Source organism: Bison bison, unplaced genomic scaffold (assembly GCF_000754665.1).
Source record: "Bison bison bison isolate TAMUID 2011002044 unplaced genomic scaffold, Bison_UMD1.0 scf7180017864492, whole genome shotgun sequence".
Lineage (NCBI taxonomy): Eukaryota > Metazoa > Chordata > Mammalia > Artiodactyla > Bovidae > Bison > Bison bison.
The window spans coordinates 10,165,688-10,189,518 of record NW_011495051.1 but is presented as its reverse complement, the minus strand read 5'-3'; the positions used below and the strand labels follow the sequence as shown (position 1 = coordinate 10,189,518).

The 23,831-nt window shown below is 45.3% G+C and overlaps 1 protein-coding gene across 1 annotated transcript in view; it reads left to right on the top strand.

Annotated features, from left to right (window-relative positions):
• The first annotated feature begins 7,791 nt into the window (after nt 1-7,791).
• The window catches only part of LMCD1 (LIM and cysteine-rich domains 1), a 57,340-nt gene continuing 41,300 nt past the window's right edge, over nt 7,792-23,831 (top strand). The window contains exon 1 of the mRNA XM_010828416.1: nt 7,792-7,944. Within this exon, the coding sequence (XP_010826718.1) occupies nt 7,903-7,944 (42 nt within the window). The 5' untranslated portion in view covers nt 7,792-7,902. The remainder of the gene's footprint in view (nt 7,945-23,831) is intronic.

Sequence of the window (23,831 nt, the reverse complement as noted above, 5' to 3'; positions counted from 1 at the left end):
GGGACTCTCTGGGTTTCTTGGACTTGGGTGATTATTTCCTTCCCCATTTTAGGGAAGTTTTCAACTATTATCTCCTCAAGTATTTTCTCATGGTCTTTCTTTTTGTCTTCTTCTTCTGGAACCCCTATGATTCGAATGTTGTAGCGTTTAATATTGTCCTGGAGGTCTCTGAGATTGTCCTCATTTCTTTTAATTCGTTTTTCTTTTATCCTCTCAGATTCATTTATTTCTACCATTCTATCTTCTAATTCACTAATCCTATCTTCTGCCTCTGTTATTCTACTATTTGTTGGCTCCAGAGTGTTTTTAATTTCAAAGTAAATCTTTTAAACAGATCCAAGGATGAGGATGACAGAATGTAGTTTGTCAATACACTGCATGATAAATTACCACAAGCTTAGCAACTTAGAACAATCCTTATTTATCATCCTGCCACGTGGTTGTTGGCAGAATTCACTTCCTTACAGATATCGAACTCGTGGCAGCTCACTTTTTGAAAGCTAGTGGCTCAGAGGTAGAGATTTCCTGACTGCTGGCTCTGCCTGCGAAGGGCTCACCTGATTAGGTCAGGCCCACCCAGGAGACTCTCCCTATTAGAGACCTTAATTCCACCTGTAAAATCGCTTCACTTTGGCCACAAGACTCAGCAGAATCACAGGAGCAGAATCCCACAATCTTTGCCACATTCTGTTGGTTAGAAGGAAGTTACAAGCACCACCCACATTCACGGGGAGGGGACTATACATGGGCCAGGTAACCTGGCAGTAATTTAGAATTCTGCCCAGTACAGACATATATAAATGAATGTAAGGATATGCTTTGTAAGGTAAGAGGAATAAAGATGGTTAACCTCATTTTTGCAGGGACTCAGAGACTCTTAAATATATTACCCAAATCATAAGCTCGCCTCTGTGACGAAGCTGAAAGACACAGTGAGATTTTCATATTCTCTCTCCTCCACTTTTCAAACTGGCAAAGAAGGGAAGGCTCTGTTGCACCATTAAGTAGGACACATAGCTGATGTTCAGAGCTTATTGATCACTTGATCCCAGTAAATGATAAATGAGTTGCAAGTGGCCTTGTGCATGATGGCAGCCACATGGCTTTTAGCAGAGCTAGAATCAAATGCAGGGCTCTGGACTCCTGACTCAGTGCTCCTTCACAATGGACAGATCTCATTGTGCCCTTCACTGTCCCTGTCAAAGACAGCCTTGAAGGCAAGAGAATTGCTGGGTCCAGGAATCATGTTTTCTTCTCATCCAAATGATTTGACCTCATAGGCAAAGCCTTTCTTGATCTAGGAGTCCATCCAAAAATCTGGAGAAAATTAGTTATTCTAAAATTAAAGTTACTATAAGAATGGCAGGAAAGAAATAAAAAAATTCAAGTTGTAAACAATCCACATATATATTGTACAAATGATGGGCCAAGCTGATACAATTAAAAGGTATTATGTGGCTCATGGTATGTTTATATCAATTAATACATATTAAAATATACTATGTGGTTCAGGGATTATTGATATCTACCTACTCTTAAGTGTTGGTTGTTTTTGATGAAAACAGTATGCTGAGAACAATCATAACCAAATAGAAGCCGTCACTCATGTACGTATATTAAAACAACTACAACTAAGCCGCGCTTGCAACACAGTAAAAACATCATCTTCCTGAGCCATGATGATTGTGGACTTTCTAAATTGGCATGAAACAAAGAGATCTGGGTTCAGGGTTTTGCTTGGCCTAATTTCTAGCTCTATGATCTTGAGGAAAGCACTCTCCCCTCCCAGCTCACTGCTTGAAACACACGTAGGATAGCAGACACTCAGCTGTGGGTCCCCCGCCCCTCGGCCTTGTTAGTTACCAACTGGATTTCTCTTAGAACCTCCTGGGTGTCCTTCTTGTGAGTTAACTAGTAAATCAGGTACTCGCACGCCCCTGCTTAAAACTCTGTGTAATACTCTGTCATATATGGTAGCCAGAGTCCACACAGAGCTTTTTTTTTTTTCTCCTTTTTAACAGTTACTTTTATTTTTTTTTAATTTATTTATTTTAATTGGAGGCTAACTACTTTACAATATTGTAGTGGTTTTTGCCATACATTGACATGAATCAGCCATGGGTGTACATGTGTTTCCCATCTTGAACCCCCCTCCCCACACAGAGCTATTAAGCATCTGCTGTGTGACTGACCTCAGCTGAGATGTCCTGTAAGTATAAAACACACACCAGGTTTCAAAGATGTAGCATGAAAAAAAGAATGGAAAACATCTCAATAATATTTTATAGGGGCTTCCCTGATAGCTCAGTTGGTAAAGAATCCACCTGCAATGCAGGAGATTTGATTTCTGGGCCGGGAAGATCCTTTGGAGAAGGGATAGGCTACCCACTCCAGTATTCTAGGGCTTCCCTTGTAGCTCAGCTGGTAAAGAATCCACCTGCAATGTGGGTAGACCTGGGTTAGATCTTTGGGTTGGGAAGATCCCCTGGAGAAGGGAATGTTTTATAGCATGCACAGATGGATATGATACCACTTCAGATATACTGGGTTAAATAAAATATAAACAGATTACCTTTCTGTAAATGTTTTTAATGTGACTATTAGAAACTTTTAAATAGCATATGTGGCTCACGTTATATCTCAGAGGGAAAGCACTGATCTACAGTTTCTCACTGTCCTCAGAAAAGAATTTAAACTCCTTAGCAGTATCCAAGGTGATTTGGTCCCCCCGGGTTTCCTCACAAATTCTCCTCGTCCCTCATTATTCTCCAACTGCAGTGGCCCTATGATCCCTCAGACACATCAAGCCCATGCCCACCTTAGGGTCTTTTCATGTATGACATCATCCTTCTGGAATGCTCCTTCCATGGTGCTCTACTCATTGCAATGCTGACTCAAACTCCCTGTTTCTATTTCATCTCACACATCACCTCAGCCAGGCCTTTCTGGACCACCTGATCTCAAGGAGTCACACATTCAGTGACTTACTCCTCATTTCCTCCAAGGCCCTCACCACCATTCTTAGCTACCTCATATGATGATCTGTCTGTTCCGTGTCAGCCTCCCCCCAGGGGAACAGCAGCTGTGTGAGGGAAGGACGCTTTCTGGTCTCACTCAGTCAGTGTCGCATCTTCAGCTCAGGGCTCCACCAGTTATAGTTCTCAGCTCAGTGTTTGCTGAATGCATGAATGAACAGGGAAAAGAGCAAGAAACTCAGAGACAAAAATTCCACTTAGGACAAACCCAGTGACGTGGAGGATGACACCACCATCTCGCTCTGATTGCTGACTCTTATCCTGTAATCAATCCTCTACAGTCACTATAGGAGGCAGTGTAATAACTAAAAGGACACAGTCTGGAGCTAAAAGCCCTGAGTTTGAATTTCAACTCTGCTACTTGCTGGAGTGGGACCCTGCATGAAGCCCTTGACTGTCCTAAATCTCTATTTTCTCCCACAGGTATAATTAGAATTATTAAGAAATAATTAGAATCATATCATGGTTGTCTTGAAGATCAAGTAAGATGACAGTTGTCAGTCTAAGAGTTCCAGTGATATTTATCAGACCAAGACGTTCTTGAAGGGGAAGCATTCTTTTATTTACGTGGGTGTCCTAAGCACCTAGAACAAGGACTGGTTTAAGGCAGACGCCCCAAAACTACTTGATGGATGAATAAAGTTTCTAAAAATCCCCAGCATCACAAAGCAATGACCTTGGGGAAATCAGATCTTTCCATTGTTCCAACCTGGAAAAGATACCCTATTTTCAGATACCCCATTTTCCTCCAAACAGAAGCAAAAGGATCCTAGCCATGGAGTGAGGCTTAAGATGTAATGGGTCGGCTCTGGCCATATCAGCCTGAAGGTGCCCGATCTCGTCTGATCTCGGAAGATGTAATGGGTCCTATTTCCTCCATCTTCCAGAAGAATCCCAATTATAAGAGTCTGTCCAGGTGTCCAGACAAAACTGACTATAGATCCCCTGAAACCTTTGGCTTGAGAGTAGGATTTAAAAAGTCAGAGTCAGCCTCTTCAGCTGGGGACAGAACAAGTTCCAGAGGAGCAGGGAGCAGCTTTCTGCCCATGACAGGTTCTTTACTAGGAAAAAGGAAAAAAAGACAAGGCCAGAGGGCTTCACAGATAAAGAATCCACCTGTCAACGCAGGAGACATAAGAGATAGGAGTTTGATTCCTGGGTTGGGAAGATCCCCTGGTAGAAGGCATGGCAATCCACTCCAGTATTCTTGCCTGGAGAATCCCATGGACAAAGGAACCTGGTGGGCTTTGGTCTATAGGGTTGCAAAGAATCAGACACGACTGAAGCAACTTAGCAGGTACAAAAGACAAGGCCATCCAAGCAGTAGCTTTTGATTCTTACATTCTCAGAAACAGCCACAATATCTGCCTCCTTGATTGAAACTGGGGCCAAGGATAAAAATAAGGAGAGGGGAAGAGGGTCTTATTTGGATTCGTTTTTAAAGCTCATAAAAGTCAAATTTTTCCATGAAATGATAATTTTTCAAGATGGGGCAAGGAGTGTGGCTGGGAAGAGAGTGGGAAATGACTTCACTGGGCAGGCTTCTGCCTAGTTTGCAAAGGATAAAGCTTGCCTTTGTTGTTCTCCTGGCTTCTGTTCCCCGTAGCTCTGAAGTATAAAGGCTTCTGGCAGAACATCCCAGTTTCAACACCATTGTTCCTAGGATTTGCCACTGAAAGGGCTATTCACATGGAAACCTCTCCCAGGCCAGGCTTCCGTTGGCTACCATTTACTTACACCCTGGCTTAATCATGCAGCCCACCTAGGAAGTTTGGACAAACCAGACCAGGGATGGCCCTTCGCCATCTCTCCTAGTCCCACCTTGCCAACTGACTGCTGATTAAAAGCCAGAAGCCAACCTCCATTCATTCCACTGACATGTTCTGAGCATTGCTCGTGTGCTAGGTGTCAGAGCTACAGGTAGGGGCAAGTGAGACAAACATTGACAATAGCAGAAATCCATGAAAGAAGAAAAAGATCATTCTTCATGTTGTAAAAGAGGAGTAATAAATAGAAAGCCCTTTCCAGAATGTGAAAAAGGAGCCACAATTAGGGATCATGGGATCCCAAAATCAGATTTGGGATCACTGAAGATGATGATGTGTTAAGATCCAATTAGAGGGCTTCCCTATTGGCTCAGTGGTAAAGAATTCGCCTGCCAATGCAGAAGATACAAGTTCCATCCCTGATTCGGGAAGATCCTACATGCCAATGAGCAACTAAGCCCATGAGCCACAACTATTGATAGAGCCTGTGCTCTGGAGTCTGGGAGCTGCAACTACAGAATTTCAAGTGCCTTAGAGTCCATACTCCCCAACAAGAGAAGCCATCACAGAGAACAGCCCCCGCTCACCACAACTAGAGAAAAACCCATGCAGCAGTGAAGACCCAGCACAGCCAAAAGAGAAAAAAAAGAAAAAGAAAAGAACCAGTGGAAGGTGTCTTTAAGGAAAGCACCTCCAAGAAGAGAAAAAGCCCTACGTAGTGACCTGCAGCTCCCCATTCCCTTCACATCAGGCCACACCATGCCTGTGAAGCCACTCTGCAGTCTCCTTGCTGCTGCTGCTGCTAAGTCGCTTCAGTCATGTCCGACTCTGTACGACCCCAGAGACGGCAGCCCACCAGGCTCCCCTGTCCCTGGGATTCTCCAGGCAAGAACACTGGAGTGGGTTGCCATTGCCTTCTCCAATGCATGAAAGTGAAAAGTGAAAGTGAAGTCACTCAGTCGTGTCCGACTCCTAGCGACCCCATGGACTGCAGCCCACCAGGCTCCTCCATCCATGGGATTTTCCAGGCAGTCTCCTTACAACCCAGGTTTTAGTCCACTTGAGCCCTGGTTTCCAGCAAAGGGTGACAGGAAGAAAACTTCATGACAAACAGTATTCTGTCTGTGAAAAAAGGTGAAAAGGGACTGTGTTTAATCCTCTGTCTAGGCTAGGATAATGGCTCTAGGAACCCAGGTCTGTGGAACTGGCTTAATATCTGTGGGTTTATAGGCAGACAGCGTGGCACAGTGAGTCCTGGTAGATTTTGACTTATAGGACTTGTGAGATGTTGCAAGAGACTTCATCCCAAGGATATGAGAAAACTTGCTTGTCCAGACCTGCATGACCCAATTAATCTGCAAAAAAAAATTAATTTCTTAGTTTATGGCTCATTATCCTGAACACCTTCTACCCAGGTGAAATCTCAGCCTCCCTCTCCCTGGTTAAAGCCTCACTGAGAAGTCCAGCTTTGAAGCACTGACCCTCTCTGATCATATTCCCTCATCTCTTAAATGGGAGTGATCATCATCAACATCATCATGTTATAATAACACTTGTGATAATTATGAGATTGTCATGAGAAAATAGGACTCCAGGAGTGAAGATGTATATGTTGGCATTTATAAAATCAGGACAGTGTTCTCTCCCTCCCTGAATCGGGACGATTTACACGAAAGCAAGTTATAAAAGGCAGATGAATATTTTACAAACATTAATTTTAAAGAAATCATGATTCCTTAAAAAACTGGAAATAGAACTGCCTTATGATCCAGCAATCCCACTGCTGGGCATACACACTGAGGAAACCAGAAGGGAAAGAGACACGTGTACCCCAATGTTCATCGCAGCACTGTTTATAATAGCCAGGACATGGAAGCAACCTAGATGCCCATCAGCAGATGAATGGATAAGAAAGCAGCGGTACATATACACAATGGAGTATTACTCAGCCATTAAAAAGAATACATTTGAATCAGTTCTAATGAGATGGATGAAACTGGAACCTATTATACAGAGTGAAGTAAGCCAGAAAGAAAAACACCAATACAGTATACTAACGCACATATATGGAATTTAGAAAGATGGTAACAATAACCCTGTGTACAAGACAGCAAAAGAGACACTGATGTATAGATCAGTCTTACGGACTCTGTGGGAGAGGGAGAGGGTGGGGAGATTTGGGAGAATAGCATTGAAACATGTATAATATCATGTATGAAACGAGTCGCCAGTCCAGGTTCGATGCAGGATACTGGATGCTTGGGGCTGGTGTACTGGGACTACCCAGAGGGAGGGTATGGGGAGGGAGGAGGGAGGAGGGTTCAGGAAGGGGAACACAGGTATACCTGTGGCGGATTCATTTCGATATTTGGCAAAACTAATACAATATTGTAAAGTTTAAAAATAAAATAAAATTTAAAAAAATAAAGAAATCACGACTCACTGGAATCTCACCTCCTCTCCGGTGATTGGCAAACTTGCCCAGGTTTGGGAAAAGCTAACCAGCTGAGTCAAGCTGCCGCCTACACCACCTGCCCACCCCCGCTCCCCTCACACCCTCCAGACGACAAGGCAGAAAGGGTGGGCAGGAGAACACAGCTCAGCATTTATTTTTGGACCGAGTTCACTAAAAATACCCCAAGCCTCCCTGTTTGATCACTCTCCCTTTTGACCTGAATGGATCGCAGGGCCCCGGCGGCCCGCCCCACCCTCAACCCGTTGTCCTTTAAAGGAGAAGGGCGTGGGGGAAGGATTCCTGCCGCTCAGGGACAGATGTGCGCCACCCGGACAGGCAGGGGCCGCGGCCTCACTGACGTCAGGGAAGCGCTCAATCAGCCGCAGCCTCCCGGCCGGGCCCGAACACCCGAAGGGTTGGGGGGGTACCCGCGAGCTGGGATTGGCTGGCCAAGTGCAAGCGCCCGCGCCGATTGGCTGGCGAGGTTTTAGAGGGAGTCCCGCTCTCCAATTAAAGGGCCCCGCCGCACCCGGCTGCTCACAGAGCTCTCCCTGGGCCAGCGATCTTAGCCATTCAAGCACAGCTGTCCCCACTGCACGCCCTCGCGCCTAAGCCTGAGCAGCCAGGCGCTGTCTGTCCGAAGAGGATGGCAAAGGTGGCCAAGGACCTCAACCCGAGAGTTCAGAAGGTGAGCTGAGATCTGTCTGTACTTGGGCAGATCCTTATTTTCCCATTTCCCTCTCCTGTTTGAAGAGGCTTTCGTAGATGAATGGAGAAAAAAGTTCACTAAATTCCAAGACTTTATAGAAAATAGAATCGTTGGGAATACAGGTTTGAGCTAACAGGCACATACCCCAAATGCTACTCTTAAAAGCCTTTGTGTAAAGTATTTGCAACAGATCTTGGTTCTTTGATGATGCTAATTAAAATTTAAATAAGGTAAAACTTTTTTCTTAAATGTTAACTCTGTGCTTTTGGAGGAGTGGGCAAGGAACCCTACCCTCCTCCTCCAGTGATTGAGGTGAAGGTGGGAAGGGGTGATATTTACTCACAAGGAATCTACCCCTGTGCTCTCATCCCAACATTTTCTGTTTTTCACACACACATACAAAGAAACCAGTTTCTTTAGTTGGTGTTGGCAGTGGCGACAGTTCCAGCACACGGGAACTAATTTCTGTCCCCAGGGTCTTCACTTTTCCCTTTCAAGAAGGGCTGGCTGGGAGCCCAGAAGGTCATGGGTGAATGACTGCCCGAGGGGCCTGCAGCTGTGCCCTTAGCTCCAATCCCTGATGGTTACTTACCTGCAAACCGTGGGGGGCGGGGGCGTGGAGGGGGGAGGTTGTCACAGGCTAGGGGCTAAGAGGACCTGTGAACTGGAAGGAAGCCCAGAGACAGCCTAGACCAGTGAAGAAACTGAGTCTCAGGGTCACAGAGAGTTGGTTCAGGGAGGCAGTGGAGCCTATGGGAAAGCCTTAGGCATGGAAACCCCAGTTGTGCCACTTTCTAGCTGTGCAACTTTCTAGCTGCACCACAATGACCAACCACGTCCATCACCTTTCTGAGCCTCAGTTCCCTTGTCTCCCATAGAGGGATGTTAGGCCCCGCCTCCCTCACAGCAGCAATAATAGCTATGGTACCCCGTAGTGTTCTCTCCCAAAGTAGTTATTTTTAAACTTAAACTCTGATTTCAGGGAAAATCAGAGTTTTGGTCTTTCAAGGCAAAGTCCCCTGTAAACATTTGCTATTACCTGGGCAAGGCGGGATAGAATGAGAGGGGGAAAGAAAAAGAAAAACTATGTCAGAATCAAAATGCAAGTCAGCCACTTAGAGGTGCAGGATTTACGTATCTAATTTACGACTGTACCCCTGCAAGGCTGACCTGCCCCAGACTCCCACACAGAGTCCATCAGACCTTCTGAATGTGTACACCAGGGCAGACTTCATCCAGAGAGCATCTCTCTGGAATGTTCCTGCCCCCCACCCCCACCCCCGCTTCACAGTTGCCAGACTGTTTGCAGAATCCAGTCATCTCTCCTCCTCTGGAATTCTCACAACATGTTAGACCTTGGTAAGCTACCTGTCCTGTTAATTTCTACCTACTAATGAGTCAGGCACACACTGCTCTTACTTTTCTGCCCATCTTTCTAAATCCCTTGAGGGACAAACCTTTCTTGCTCATCTCTGTTCCGACGCAGGCTGCCACGCACAGCATGACTCAATAAACTATGAGTGAACCAGCTAAGACCATAGTGTTCGCAGACAGTACAGTCTGTGTGTTACTGTTTTCTAACTTGTGGCAGCTCCAACATATTTGTGTGTCTGAACTGCCTCCCCAGATTCAGCCAAAGTAAAAGAGTTCAGAGCGAAAGGGGCAGTGTCTCATTGTCCAGTGGCACATCAGATGATTCAGGGTGGTTTTATTACAAGCTGATGGACAGTTAATGTGTGAAGGGAGACAGGAGACACGGAACCTCTCTCCTCAGCACAGCCCGGGTCCCCACTCGGAGGAAGCCTTGTTTTTATTTTCCTTTGCATGGGAGAGTGTGATTATCCGGATTAGAGGTGGAACACAGTCTCCTACTTGTCACCCTCTAGTGCCAACTTCCTTGCCCTGCAAAGGGTTTATTTTCCATTTAGATCCAATTACAGGCTTAGTGAAAGAATGTGGTGGGTATAGATGAAAGGGCGGATATTTTTTACCCCTTGGGACTGTGACAATCAGGAGGAGGATCACCACATGGGTGATGAACCCAGGTCCTCCACTCAGAAAGCCGAGGGAAGGGAAGGGAATGGGGGGAAATCTCTCCTTGCTGAGGTGTGTATCGGCGGTTAAATGCTGGGTTGTATCAACAGCGTGCTGCAGAGCTTTTATGGCATATTTACTTTTTAAATCTGCAACAGTGGTGGATTTGCTAACATTTGGCTTCAGGAGGCATAATCACACATAGGCATTTTGAAGCAATTTCATAGACTCTTAGAGCTGCAAGGGACCGATTTACAAAATGAGAAATGGTTTCAAATGGCCTCCATGAGGACTCCGCTGCCCTGCACCCAAAGGGAGGGGGGCCACAGGGAATCCCAAGAGCTGGGAAGCCAGAAACAGTCTTTGAGAGAGAGAACATTAAAATCTCCAAGTTGGGGCAGCCTTTGAGATCATCTCCCCAATTCCAGGCAGACAGGGGGACTGGCCATGGGTCCCATCCTTAGTTCATGGCAGGGTATAGAAACAGTCCCTTCCCTCCTCCTATCTGCACTGAGCCAAATGCTCCCATTGGCTACTCTTGAGCCCTGGTTTGTTTTTCGACTGGGAAAAAAGTTTCCTAGCATGGAGATCTTGTTCCCTGAGAATCAGGAACTAGCCAACATTCCCTGGTAACAAAAAGCCTGGAAGATCAAATGCCATTTCTCTTGGTGGAATCAACCACCACTGTGGGTGTGTTCTTCTCTGGTTTATTAAGTCATCAATATTCTTGTAACCAGCCTGGGGTTCAAATCCCAGCTCCACCACCTACTAGCTATGTGCCCCTGTGCAAGCTGATTAACTTCTGAGTCTGTGCCCTCATCTGAAAACTGAGGAGACACTAAAAGCATCTCTCTCCCAGTTCAGTTCAGTTTCTCAGTCGTGTCCAACTCTTTGCGACCCCATGAATCACAGCATGCCAGGCCTCCCTGTCCATCACCAATTCCCGGAGTTCACTCAAACTCAGGTCCATCGAGTCGGTGATGCCATCCAGCCATCTCATCCTCTGTCTTCCCCTTTTCCTCTTGCCCCCAATCCCTCCCAGCATCAGAGTCTTTTCCAATGAGTCAACTCTTCGCATGAGGTGGCCAAAGTACTTAACTTTCCTTCCAAGGGGCCCATAATCATTAAATGAGCTGATGTATACAAAGGGCTCAGCCCCTTAGTGCAAGTAGACTTGGCCGTTATTATTGTCGGTGGTGGTAGTTGTATATTTCAGTGAGCGTGTGATTGCTGAATGGAGTCTTTTGGTGAATGAGGACATACTTTTCTTCTTCAGATGACTGGCCCATCTGAAGAGCAACTAATTTTCACTCAACTGAACGAAAGCCAGCGGCCTTGATAACCTAGAACAAGGACTGATGACCTTGTCTTCATTCTAGCCTAACACATACAAAATCTGCTTACACAACAGAGATCATCAGTCAGTGAGCATTTCACTCTGGAGTCCTGGAATAGTTAGGCCTAGAAGGAGACATGGAGCTCTTCTCACTTTATAGATATAGGAACCGAGACCCAGAGTAGTCAGGTCCTTTCTCTGAGACTGCTAAGAAGGTGGGCCGGGGCCCAGTAGGCTCTGCAAGAATACAGGCTCTTGGCTGCCAAAGAACCATTTGCAGGAATTTAGAAAGGACTAGAACAAAGAGATCTGAGAGCATGTTCACTGCTGCCTGTGTGCCTGCCAGTGGACCGGCTCCAGAGGGTTCTATTTCTCACCCCTCAGCACAATGTCCGAGGAGCATGAAAGGATGGTTCGTCCAAGTGCATTGCCAGGGTCAGCTGGGCGTCTCCCTCCACCCCTTCTCCACATCACGTCCCTCTTGGCTTTCCTGTCCTCCAGCTTCGCCCTCCCCCCTGTACTCAGCCCTTCCTGCTTTCACCTCCAGTTCCTGCCGTGTGCAAAACTGCTGGCACGCCGCCTGGGTGAGCCGATCCAATGTCAACACGGCTCCTCGAGAATTGTCCTTGGCTCCCTCCATCTTAGAAATATATTAAGCTGTCATTTAAAGACTTTAATAGCCAAATCATTGGAGACATGCCCATAGGTGTATAAGCAACTTGGCCCAAAGAGAACCATATTAAAAAAGAAAGAAAGAAATTATCCAAGTCCTTAAAGTTCTCCCCAGACAGATGGCTAAAGCCATTACTTGTACACTGAGGATGTTTGTCATGTCGCACAGACGTATTCGAATATGTGGGGTTAGGGTTGACAATTGATTTGCACCAATACATCTGCCCCCTGAGGTGGTTGGGGGCAGGGAAAGGTATCTCGCAGGTCAGCTCTAGGCTTTATTCTAGCCATCTCAGCTCCAAGACCTTCTCCTGGCCCAGAGCTGACCAACAGTTCTACAAGCAGGACATGGAGTGACTTTGGCATTCCCCTCTGAAGATCCCACAGTTTGATCTCCTCTCCATGTTAACTGGCCAGAGGTGACGAGGGAGAAAAAGAATGAGCTGGATTCAGCAAAGGCTGGGGACCAGGACGAGGGGCAAATGTGCAGACTCACATGAGCATCTTCCTTTCCCTCCGCTGCCCTGGCCACTTCCAGGGAGGGTTAGATCAGGAGCAAAGAAGTCAGGGAATAGTACCTCTTGTAACCCACCCTCTAGGGTCAGCTGGGCTCCAACAGAGAGATGCCATTTGCCTTTGCAAGGGAGAATCTTTCAACTTCCACATTCAAAATAGTGTGTTTATAATAAAGTGGAAATCAGTCCTGAAAGCACAGACCTTGGCAGTCCTTATCTCCCCCATGTTCATCCAACACCACTGAAATATGTATGATAAGCAGAGTTTTCTGGCAAAGGGCCAAGCTGTCACAGTAACTGCAAGCATTTACTGGTGACTTTGGACAGGTCGCTTTTCCTCAGAAGGGGCTGACTTTGAATGACGGCTGGAAACTTCATTCCTCCTGCCGTCCACTGACCTTTTCTGGACCCCAGACTGTCTCCTAAATAACACATGATTATGGGAAAACAGGACACAAACGCCATTCCATTGAGAGCAGAACTGGGGAAGAGCTTTTTGAGACCTCCACAAGGAAGAGACAGCTGCTGCTCTCTACGTGCCTTCATTTGGAAATAGTTCCCTCTTCCCCTTCATTTGCTGATTAGGAAGATTTGGCTGGCAGCTGCTGCTGTGATCTCACCAGGTGCAGGGCCACCAACCACTTCCACTGGAGACCCTCAAGGTCATACCATTTCCTTCATTTCCCATGCAACTTTCAGTCCTGAACCCATTCTTGGAGCTCTGTTGTTCAGTCCCTAAGTCATGTCCGATTCCTTGTGACCCCATGAACTGTAGCACGCCAGGCTTCCCTGTCCTTCACTATCTCCCTGAGTTTGCTCAAACTCATGTCCATTGAGTCAGTGATGCCATCCAACCATCTCATCCTCTGTTGCCCCCTTCTCCTCTTGCCCTCAGTTTTTCCCAGCATTAGTGTCTTCTCCAGTGAGTCAACTCTTCTCATCAGGTAGCCAAAGTATTGGAGCTTCAGCATCAGTCCTTCCAATGAATATTCAGGGTTTATTTCTTTTAGAATTGACTAGTTTGACCTCGTTGTTGTCCAAGGGACTCTCAACATCTTCTCCAGCACCACAGTTCAAAAGTGTCAATTCTTTGGCGCTCAGCCTTTTATATAATCCAACTCTCACATCCATACATGACTACTGAAAAAAACCATAGCTTTGACTATATGGACCTTTGCCGGCAAAGTGATGTCTCTGCTTTTTAATACACTGTCTAGGTTTGTCATAGCTATTCTTCCAAGAAGGAAGCATCTTTAAATCTCAGAGCTTAGAGTATATCAATGGCCCAGATCTGCAGAAGCTCCAAAACTGCCTTCTATAAAGCTTTTCAAGAAACAGCGAAATAAGAAGTCTGGTCTCCTATGTGGACCTAGACTGTTTTAGTGGCCTAAACTTGTTTTTGGTATTTAGGCCTAAATATTTGATGTGGAATTTCAGTTGGGCTTTCACAAAAGCAGAAATACTAGTACAATCACAAAGCTTTGGAAAAGCCCTAAATCAAGCCTTTGTTCACTGTCTGCTCTTCCATATGAGAAGTGCTTACCTGTGTTCTCAGGTTGTGTTGGTCTTACTTTCATGATCCATTTGGACTCTGGTGCCCCCAAGGATCTGCACAAAAATTCATCTGTTCTCTGCTAGGATGGACAAGTTTGGGGAAAGGCAAGGGAAAGGAAAAAAGAGAGACATCTTTTGAGTACACTCAGGATGCCTGATGTTTTCTCTCGCTTGTTTCATTTAGTCTTTAGGACTACATTGCAAACATAATGATGTCCTTTTTACACATGAGTAAATGAAGACTGAGGGTTTCAATGACTCACCTAAGATCTTATAATGACAGATTAAGAACTCACACCCATTTTTCTCTGACTCTAAAACTGAAGCCCTTTCCACTGCAGGAAGACACCAGAAGGCTTTTGTCAGAAGCAGAAGTCTGGTAGAGAAGGACTAGGATTACTACCTCAGGCTTCACACACAGATGAAGGTCAGCCCACTGCTGACGGTGATTCAGGGATGGCCCAGCATTTGCCAAAGGTTATCAGGCCTCTGTACCTCTCTGATGTTTCTTGGCCACAACCAGGTATATGCTGTCATCCACACCAAGTCAAAGCCATTTCCCAGGTAGAAAAGAAAGACTTCCTAGATCTGTTCCTTTGGTTTTCTAGAAGTCTGCTAGAACTGTCTAGAGAGGAGGCTGGTAGAGAGACAATCTAAGGGATCATATAATAGTATCCAAAAATTACTGAAGAAGCAAGGACACTGGACGAAAAAAAAAAAAAAATCCTAGAGATCCAAGCTCCAGAGCTTCCAGGAAATTCTATCCTGGGGATAAGCTTGGCCTCTGGAATGCGTATTCTCTACATGCCTGGTCAGCCTGACTCACGGTCTACCCAATAACACAGGAATCAGGACCAAGCAAAACACAGCCCGAGCCCCCACCAGGACATGCTTTAAAAGGAAATAAGATTGCTGAGGGAGAAGAAACCAAAGGCTCTATTTGGCAAGTCACTCTTTTTGTAGGACAAAGTTGGCGCCAGGGTCCAACCCATGGCAGTTGTTTTAAATCCATATGATATGTGTATGTATTGATTTTTTTTCCCCTCCTCCTATTTTAAAATATGGGTTCCTTTGTAAAATAAATCTTTGGAGAAAATGTGAAGGAATCATTAGATAAAAGAGCTGAGAAGAATCTACTGATCTGCTTGGTCAGTCCCTTCAGGTGGCAGAGGGGACATGGGGGCAAAATGTTATATCCAAAATTTGCATGTGACGTAGCAGAGAGGCACTGGCTCACAGCATCTTGAAAGAATGAAGAAAAGGGTATCTTCTCTGTTTCATCACTTCCATGCCCAGGGTCCCCTGACTTCATGTCACCCTCATACCCTCAAAGCTCAGAAGGTCAGGTGAACATTTTGGCTGTGAATGTAGCTTTGGCCACACAGTTTAAAGGCCATTTTGAGAAGCAGTTAAACATGCAACCTTTGCAAGCATGGAGATCTAGATGTGATGTGTAGTTCTGCCTTTTCATGGGTCTGCAACCCAGTTGCTTACTCCTCTCTGGACCTCTAGTTCCTCATCTGAGGAAGAGAGTTAATAATAGTTCTATATTTAAGCAATAGTCTAATGAGAAAGCATGTAAAGCACCTGGATGCATAGTATGTTCTCGAAATAACATTTCCTCCTGCTGCTATTAGTATCCTCTTCTCATCAGCCCCAGCACAGAAATCCTATAGGAAGTTAAGTGCTAGAACATGGAAGACCAAGTTCATCTTACTGACATCACCGGTGGCTTCTGAGATATCAGATTGCAGGACCTTCTCTTTGTAGCTAAACTTAGACCTGGCCATAAATAGACCTGGGTCACAGCATCTGCAAAAATCAGGACAATGGCAACAATGTGCCTTGGGTGTCCGGTTGCTACACTTCTAAAAAGTAGTCCTCTTCATGGAGACCATTCGTTGGTCCCAGCTAGGTGATTTTACCCAGGCACTTAGACACGCCAAGCCTCGGATGTCTTGCTTTTTAAAACAGCTTAATAGTCACCATTTCTTGATTTAGCAGATATTTGTTTAATACCTATTATATGCCAGGCACTCTGCTGAGCGCTCAATACAAGACAATGAAAAAGAAAGTTCTAGTCCCTGCCTTGCAGACTTGAGTCCAGTGGACTGTGTTTCACATGAAAGTATGAGAAGAGGGAAGATCTCTGGAAAAGGGCATGGTAACCCCCTCCAGTATTCTTGCCTGGAGAATCCCCATGGACTGAGGAGCCTGGTGGGCTGCAGGCCATGGGCTCACAAAGAATCAGACACGACTGAAGCAACTTGGCACACATGGGAGGGAAGAGCCAAATAATGTCAGGTTCTATTACTCTGTGTTTTCCTTGACCTCCTGCATCTCAAAGACACAAAGACACACAGACACACCACTCTTTTTCTCCTCTTTTACTGTCTGCCCTCAGATTTGAGCGTTGCACACATCTGAGCCACTCCCAACCCCAGTTATCTCTACAGTATCACAGTGATGTACGTATGACAATTCTGCTCCCGGTTGTTGCATTTTAACAGGGCATTGAGTGAAAAGAAGTCTGGGAAAGGCAATGACCAGTGAACAGTGGCCTCTTCAGCCCCACTGCAGACACACGGTGGTAGACCAGTTGTCTGTGTACAGCCCATGTCCTCCAAGGCAGCTCAGCACCCCAGGCTCTGTCCTTTCAGATGCTGGTGTCAGGGGCACCAAAGGGCAGGAACACAGGGTGAGAGCTCTTGGCTGACTAATGCCCCATAAGAAACCTGCCTTAGGAAGGTAGCAGCTATTTGGGTGGTGTGACTAAGAGGCATTTCCACGTACTGATTCACGGCTGACCACCAAGGTGACTGACCCAGCTAGTCCTCTGGCTAGAAGAGTTGGAGGGGAATGGAGCCCAGCCCTGCCCTCATCCTGGAGGACAGCCACCCACCTGCCAAGGGATACCTGTGCTCCCCACTCCCACTTTGGCCCTGTGGTCACCAGTGTCCTTGTTAAGGGGTCTGGCTCTGATGGGGGGAGGGGTCAGCATTTGAGGCTTATTTTAGAGAAAGTGTGGGAGGGAGATTTTGTTTTTACTCTTGTTATATCAACAGACAGAGGAGAGGGGTTTTTTAAAACAGGGATCTGTGGATAGAATTGATATTATCAAGGAACAGAAATGAAGAAAAATAGTGCATCCTTATATACCTAACCTCTAACCAAAATGAAACATTTCTTTTTTTTCATTATAAATGAAAACAAAAGCCCTGGCAGTGTAGCATCCTCTGTGCCTTTTTTTTTTTTTAAAGCAAATAAAGCTATTGAATGTGACATTTAAGTTAGAAAAAGATAACTGGCTATAGGCCCTGTGTCCTTCATACTGACTGAAATCTGATATTTTCATATCCTATTACAGTCAAGAGAGATGCCAGGCATACTGCTCATACTCATCCTTGTTCTGAAATAACAGTAATTAAATCCATGACTGGTGTTGTTAATTAATTTAACAAAGGCATGTTATGTTACTAAATTACAGATTAGCTTTTACATATTGATATTATTTCAGTAATATTCATTTTCTTTGTAATCCTACATATTTTCATTTGTGCTTTTAGAACATGGTTCTGAGAAGGGACACTTTCATATCAGACAAAAGGACACAAACAGATTAAGACTTCAGTCAAAAAAAAGCTCTAACAATACATACACACACACAAATATTTGCATACATGCATATGTATACACACACGCACATGTGGGTTGAGTTCTGAGGCTCTGGGATGGAGTAGACACACTGAGTTCAAATCCCAGCTCTGTCACCTGCTTCCTATCTGGGGAATCCCATTACCTCTGAGCCTCAGTTTTTTCATCTATAGAATGGGCCTAAAAGTTGTCCTCATGACAATAACCTATAAAGTTCCTAACACAGCATTTGACAGCTCCTGAGTGTGTGTTTTTGAACTATGGTGTTGGAGAAGACTATTGAGAGTCCCTTGGACTGCAAGGAGATCCAACCAGTCCATTCTGAAGGAGATCAGCCCTGGGATTTCTTTGGAAAGAATGATGCTAAAGCTGAAACTCCAGTACTTTGGCCACCTCATGCGAAGAGTTGACTCATTGGAAAAGACTCTGATGCTGGGAGGGATTGGGGGCAGGAGGAGAAGGGGACGACAGAGGATGAGATGGCTGGATGGTATCACTGACTCGATGGACATGAGTCTCAGTGAACTCCGGGAGTTGGTGATGGACAGGGAGGCCTGGCGTGCTGCGATTCATGAGGTCGCAAAGAGTCGGACACGACTGAGCAACTGAACTGAACTGAGTGTGTGTTACACATGAGTTATCATCACTATTGAAAGACCCAATGAAAGTAAAATGTGCAAACATTATTCTGGTGAAACTCATCACCTCCCTCTGATTTGGCCAACTTTAAGAATTCATTCTGTGCAAACACATATTCCATGTAATTATTATAAGTCAGGGGCTGAGCTGGGAAGCAGAGAAGTAAAAAGGAAAGAAGTCCCAGAAGCTGATAGTTCGAGAGATGGAACAGACAGCCTGGCCACCAGAGAATCAAAGCCTTGATCAGAGGTTCAAATGAGGGAGTGAGGGAGATCAGAGAGGAAGTACTTAACCCGACCTGGGGAGGTCAGGGAACGCTCACCAAGGAGGCGACATCTGAGCTGAATGTTGAAAGACAAGGATGAATGAATATTATGCTTGGGTCACAGGCCAGTGTTATGAGTTCCAAGTCTTGACACACATGTTCTCAGTTTTAGTTGACTTCTAACTTGAGAAATATCATCCAGCTTCAACTACAGAGATACACACCTACATATCCATCCATCCATTAGGCACGTCTTGTAACTTTCTCATCTGAGAACTTGTCCCTCTCGCCTCTCAACCAACACCCTTGGGATGATAGGATAGCACAGCCTGCCAAGCTGGCATGCTTGAGACTCCCAAGCTCAGCAGAGAAGTTACAGCAAGCTCACCCCCACTCAGTTTGAATTTTTACAGGAAGATGTAGATTTGTGATTGAAGGGAAAAAAAATAATAACTGAGGATATGCAACATATATGGAAAGAAAGAAACAGAGAGAGAGAAACACACACTCACACACACACACACTCACACACCCTCTGTGAAATACAGCATGCTCTGCCTGTGAGCAGAATGTGAAAACACAATTGTGAGGACCACAGGATGGCGTGTGCACCCCAAGGTTTATCCACCTTCCAATTCTGAAGTCATTTAGCTAGTAATTAGAGGAAAAGAAATTCCACAGAGAATTCCTTGGTAAACTGTGAGAAGGAAAATCAGGAAACCTGAGTAAGAATGATCCCTTGCATGAGAACAATTCCTTCAGGTTTCTGACTTGGTCTGAGACTGTGGGGCCCCTTCCTGCCATGATTCTGAGCAGGTGACGCAGCACAGTGAAAACCACATGGTTTGTATATCGAAATGCCACTGGAATAATTGTTGGCAGTTGATTTGTGTCAGTTGCAGATGGTATGTTAAACAGGTTGGGGTTGGAGGAAGACAAATGATTCCCTGCCAATTATCTGGAAAATGAAATTATGGGGACCGTCCCTGGGTTTGCAAGGATCTGACAAAGAGGTGAGGTTTGATGGAAAAGCTGGGTTTCCTCAAGTCTGCCCTCTTTCACAGCCCATAGGCGCAAACAGCCCACTGGGAGAACACACTCTGACCAAGATTCACACTAATCAGAAGGGCTGTTGCCACCTGCCCGGTACCTCCCTTGAACCCTACTAGGTCTCCCAGCAGGTAGGAAGTCACCCGAGAAACAGATGCTCTGACCTCAATCTTGACCAGTATGTAGGACTTGGACAGTGAACCAGATATGAGAAAAAAGTGGCCACTGCATGCCTGAACTAAGGAAACAGAACCAATGGGCGAGAGGGAGGTGAGGTTCAGAGAGAGAGATTTTAGCTCGAAATAAGAAAGAGCTGTCTAATAATTAAAGGAATTAAAAAAAAAAAAAACTTGATCTTTTGACGAGGTCTCAGTGCTTATAAGTGGTTCTCACAGCATCTGGCCACGTGTTCCATCTCCCATTTAAGGTTGTGGGTGGGGTACTTGGACAAAATCATTTTTAAGTCTTTTTGAATCTGAAATGCTAAGACACCCTGAGTTCTAATCCTAGCTCTTCTACCAACGAGCTCTTTCCTGGCCATTTAACTCCTATCCCATGGCATCTTTCTTGTGTCTACATCCTCCATTTGTGAGCTCCTTGAGAGCAGAGACCAGGCCTTACTTCTCTTTTGTGTTGCCCCGGAAAGCCAGGCATACAGGAAGGGCTCAAAAATATGAATGGACTGAGAAGGAAATGAGATGGAATTGGGATACAGGAGAGAGGAGGAGAGGCATCAAAAGAAGTAAGAGCAAGTGGGTTTTCCTTCCTGGCAGAGACAAGGAATCCTGAGGGGTAGACAGGGAGACGGAGGAGCAGGGCAGAGGACACGGAGAGACATGGAGTAGAGTAGGCTGGACCAGCAACCTCTCCCAGAGCCCTACACACGCTGCTTAATCTAAAACCTTCTGATTCGTGGACCACGGTCAGAACTGGCAAGATGGGAAAGGGGCCAGAAGAGTGGGAGGAAGACTCCTAGAGAGTATTTAGGAAGGATCCTAAGATGAAAAGGAACTGAAAGTGAGGGGGGAAGCAGAAAGGCACCCTTCCAGAGCAGCCTGAATTTTCCATGTCTGGTGCCGAATTGTATCATCCTCCTTCAAACTCATCTACACAAGGGTGGACTTCAAGGTGGCAGATGAGCCAAGCCTTGACTTGCTTCCTGCCTTCAGACAGCTAACACAGACCTCCGTCTGAACCTTGAAGCGGGCCCCCTGTTTCTGGCGGGAAGCCTCTTGAGAACAAACTCCCATGATTTCCCTGGTCCGGGGAGACAGATTGGCTGGGATCTCTAAACAACAGCAGCCACATCTCAGAAGGGTTGGCCCTCCTGAGAGATAAGATACAGCAGGACGACTGAAAACCGGCTGAAATTTAGTCCAAAGCACGCATAGCTCACACTGATATCTACTTAAAGTTTCTAGTCCTTGATGAATATTTATACCAAAATAGGGCTAGTGGAAATGTTCCATCTGTGTGGATTTTTAAGAGTTTTGCCTTTCCTCAGCCACGTTGACCAAACTCAGGAAAGTGGTGGAATCGATGCCAAGTACATGCTCTTTGAAGTGCAAGAATAATTCTGAAAAGGCCCTGGACCCATCATATTTCTTCTTATCCTGCAGACTCAGAGTTGGCACTCCCTTCTTTAAAAATGCATAATATCAACACCTCTCAGTGCTTTATAATTTTGGCCAGTCTTTGACACCCTGCTGACCATGACCACTTTTTTGAAAGAGCGGATAAGCCTATTCAAAGTCCTGCTGGGTGAGATTGTTTTGTTGGTTGACATTTTCCCCATCTTTTGAAAATCTGAATGGCCCAGTTCATCACTTTAATTCTCCTTTTTACTTTGCTCGCAGAGAAATGGCCCCAGATTTTCTCCTCAGTATTTTTAGTCATTCCATGCTCCTCAGAACCAAAACACCAGAAACTTGAACCAGTTATGCTCTTGGTATGAGGAGCAAAAATAGAAGCCTGCTGTACTTGGCATATGACCTGTACTTACCACAAATGGGCTGTGTGTCAGACATTGTGCTACATAGGGTTTTTCCCCTCCTCTTTACATAAATCCCATTTTACAGATGAGTAAACTAAGGTTCAGAGGGATGAAGTAAATTGTTACTGTGACAGAGCTAATGTGATGAATGGGAATTAAATGTAGACAGTTTAGTCCTCAGCAACCCCCTTCCCTCTAAACCATTTCTCATCTATACCAAACATGTTTCTAGGGTTCCACAATGTTGGGCCATGAACTTGTTGGTCACAAGATGAATGAAGTTGGTACCCAGACATGCATTAACAGTGTTGAACCATGTTAGTCAGAATTTGTCTCCATTTTCAGTTCTTGCACCTTTTGGATTATAACCAGGAGAAAGTCTCCACCTGGTGCTCATAGGGCCTTAACACCTGCATCACTTGCCCAGCATCACTTGGAACAGATAGAGAGCAGTCCTCAGGCTCAGAGCTTTAAAACAAGAGATTAGCTAGAATTTAATGGTGTTGGTTCATATTTATTGTATTTTTATCATTACCTCTTATTTTTTTCAAAACAAGCAGCTTTTTAATGAAATATAGTTGATTTATAATGTATTAGTTTTGGGTGTACAGTGGTTCAGTTATACAATGTGTATGTGTGTGTGTGTGTGTATACTTTTCAGATTCTTCTCCATTATAGGGTATTACCATATTTTGAATATAGTTCCTTGTGCTATACAGTAGGTACTTGTTGTTTATCTCTTTTATATATAATGGTGTGCATGTGTTATTTCCAAACTCCTAATTTATCCCTCCCTGCCTTTGTTAACCAGAAGTTTGTTTTCTATGTCTGTGGCTTACCTCCTATTTTTCTAAAGTGTAAGGAAAAAGGGTTTTTCAAGAAATATGTTTTTAAAAAGTGATTTCTTTGAAGAAAAATTAAAAGTAAATAACCACAGAGATGGTATACTGAGGATAGGACTCAGGAAAGAGGAACGTGCTGCTGCTGCTAAGTCGCTTCAGTCATGTCCGACTCTGTGTGACCCCATAGACGGCAGCCCACTAGGCTCCCCTGTCCCTGGAATTCCCCAGGCAAGAACACTAGAGTGGGTTGCCATTTCCTTCTCCAATGCATGAAAGTGAAAAGTGAAAGTGAAGTCACTCAGTCGTATCTGAGTCTTCGCGACCCCATGGACCACAGCCTACCAGGCTCCTCCGTCCACGGGATTTTCCAGGCAAGAGTACTGGAGTGGGGTGCCATTGCCTTCTCCAAAAGAGGAACGTAGGGCTTCATAAACTTCTAATACTTGATAATCCCTGATCTCTACAGCGCTTTACAATTTGCAACATCTCTTATATAAATGGCCCCCACTGGATTCTTACCACAACCCCATGAAGCTGTTAGGGATTATGATCCATTTCAAAGATGAGCCATTTAAAATATCAAGGTTCAGAGAGCAGAAATGGCTCCCCATGGTCACACAGACAGTGAAGAAGCACCCAGGGCTCAGGGTCAAGTCCAAGATCCATGGTGCCTCCTCCAGTGTTCTGCCAGCACATCGTGTCAGGGCAGGAGGAAATAAAGGGGTACTCCAAGGCAAGTAACCAAGGCCCAAAATGCCAGAGAACATCTGTAGAACTTGATGACCCCCTTGACTGTCCTGAGTTTTATAAAGTTCCCAGTGATTGTGTACATTCTATTTCATGGACAAGCCTACAGTTGCTCCATTCTAGTTTTGCTAGAGAAGCCTGACTTTCTTTTGCTAGGGACTCACTTTTTAGATGGTTCCAAAGCTGGTTCTCCTGTCAGGAGAACATATCCAACTTTCTGGGGTACACTAAGGAAGGGATGACACAAACTATAAAAGAGGAAAAGCCAGCTTCTGCCCAGGAAGAAGGACATTTCTTCCAGCAGGTGACCAGGGTTCAGACTGCAGAGCCAGGTGACTGGATGGGCAGGGAGTCCATAAATGTGGGACAACCAGTGGGGTTGGATGACCAAGGAGGTGAGTTGGCATTTCCATCAGTCTATCCAGGAAGAGCTTGCAGGAGCGGAACACACTCCTGAGGATGATGCTGCGAGCCAGAGGGAAGAGTTTGAGCAGATTGATGCCTAAGACAGAAGCATTCTGAGAACCAAAGAGAGACCAGAGCCCAGCACTAGAACCTAGGAAAG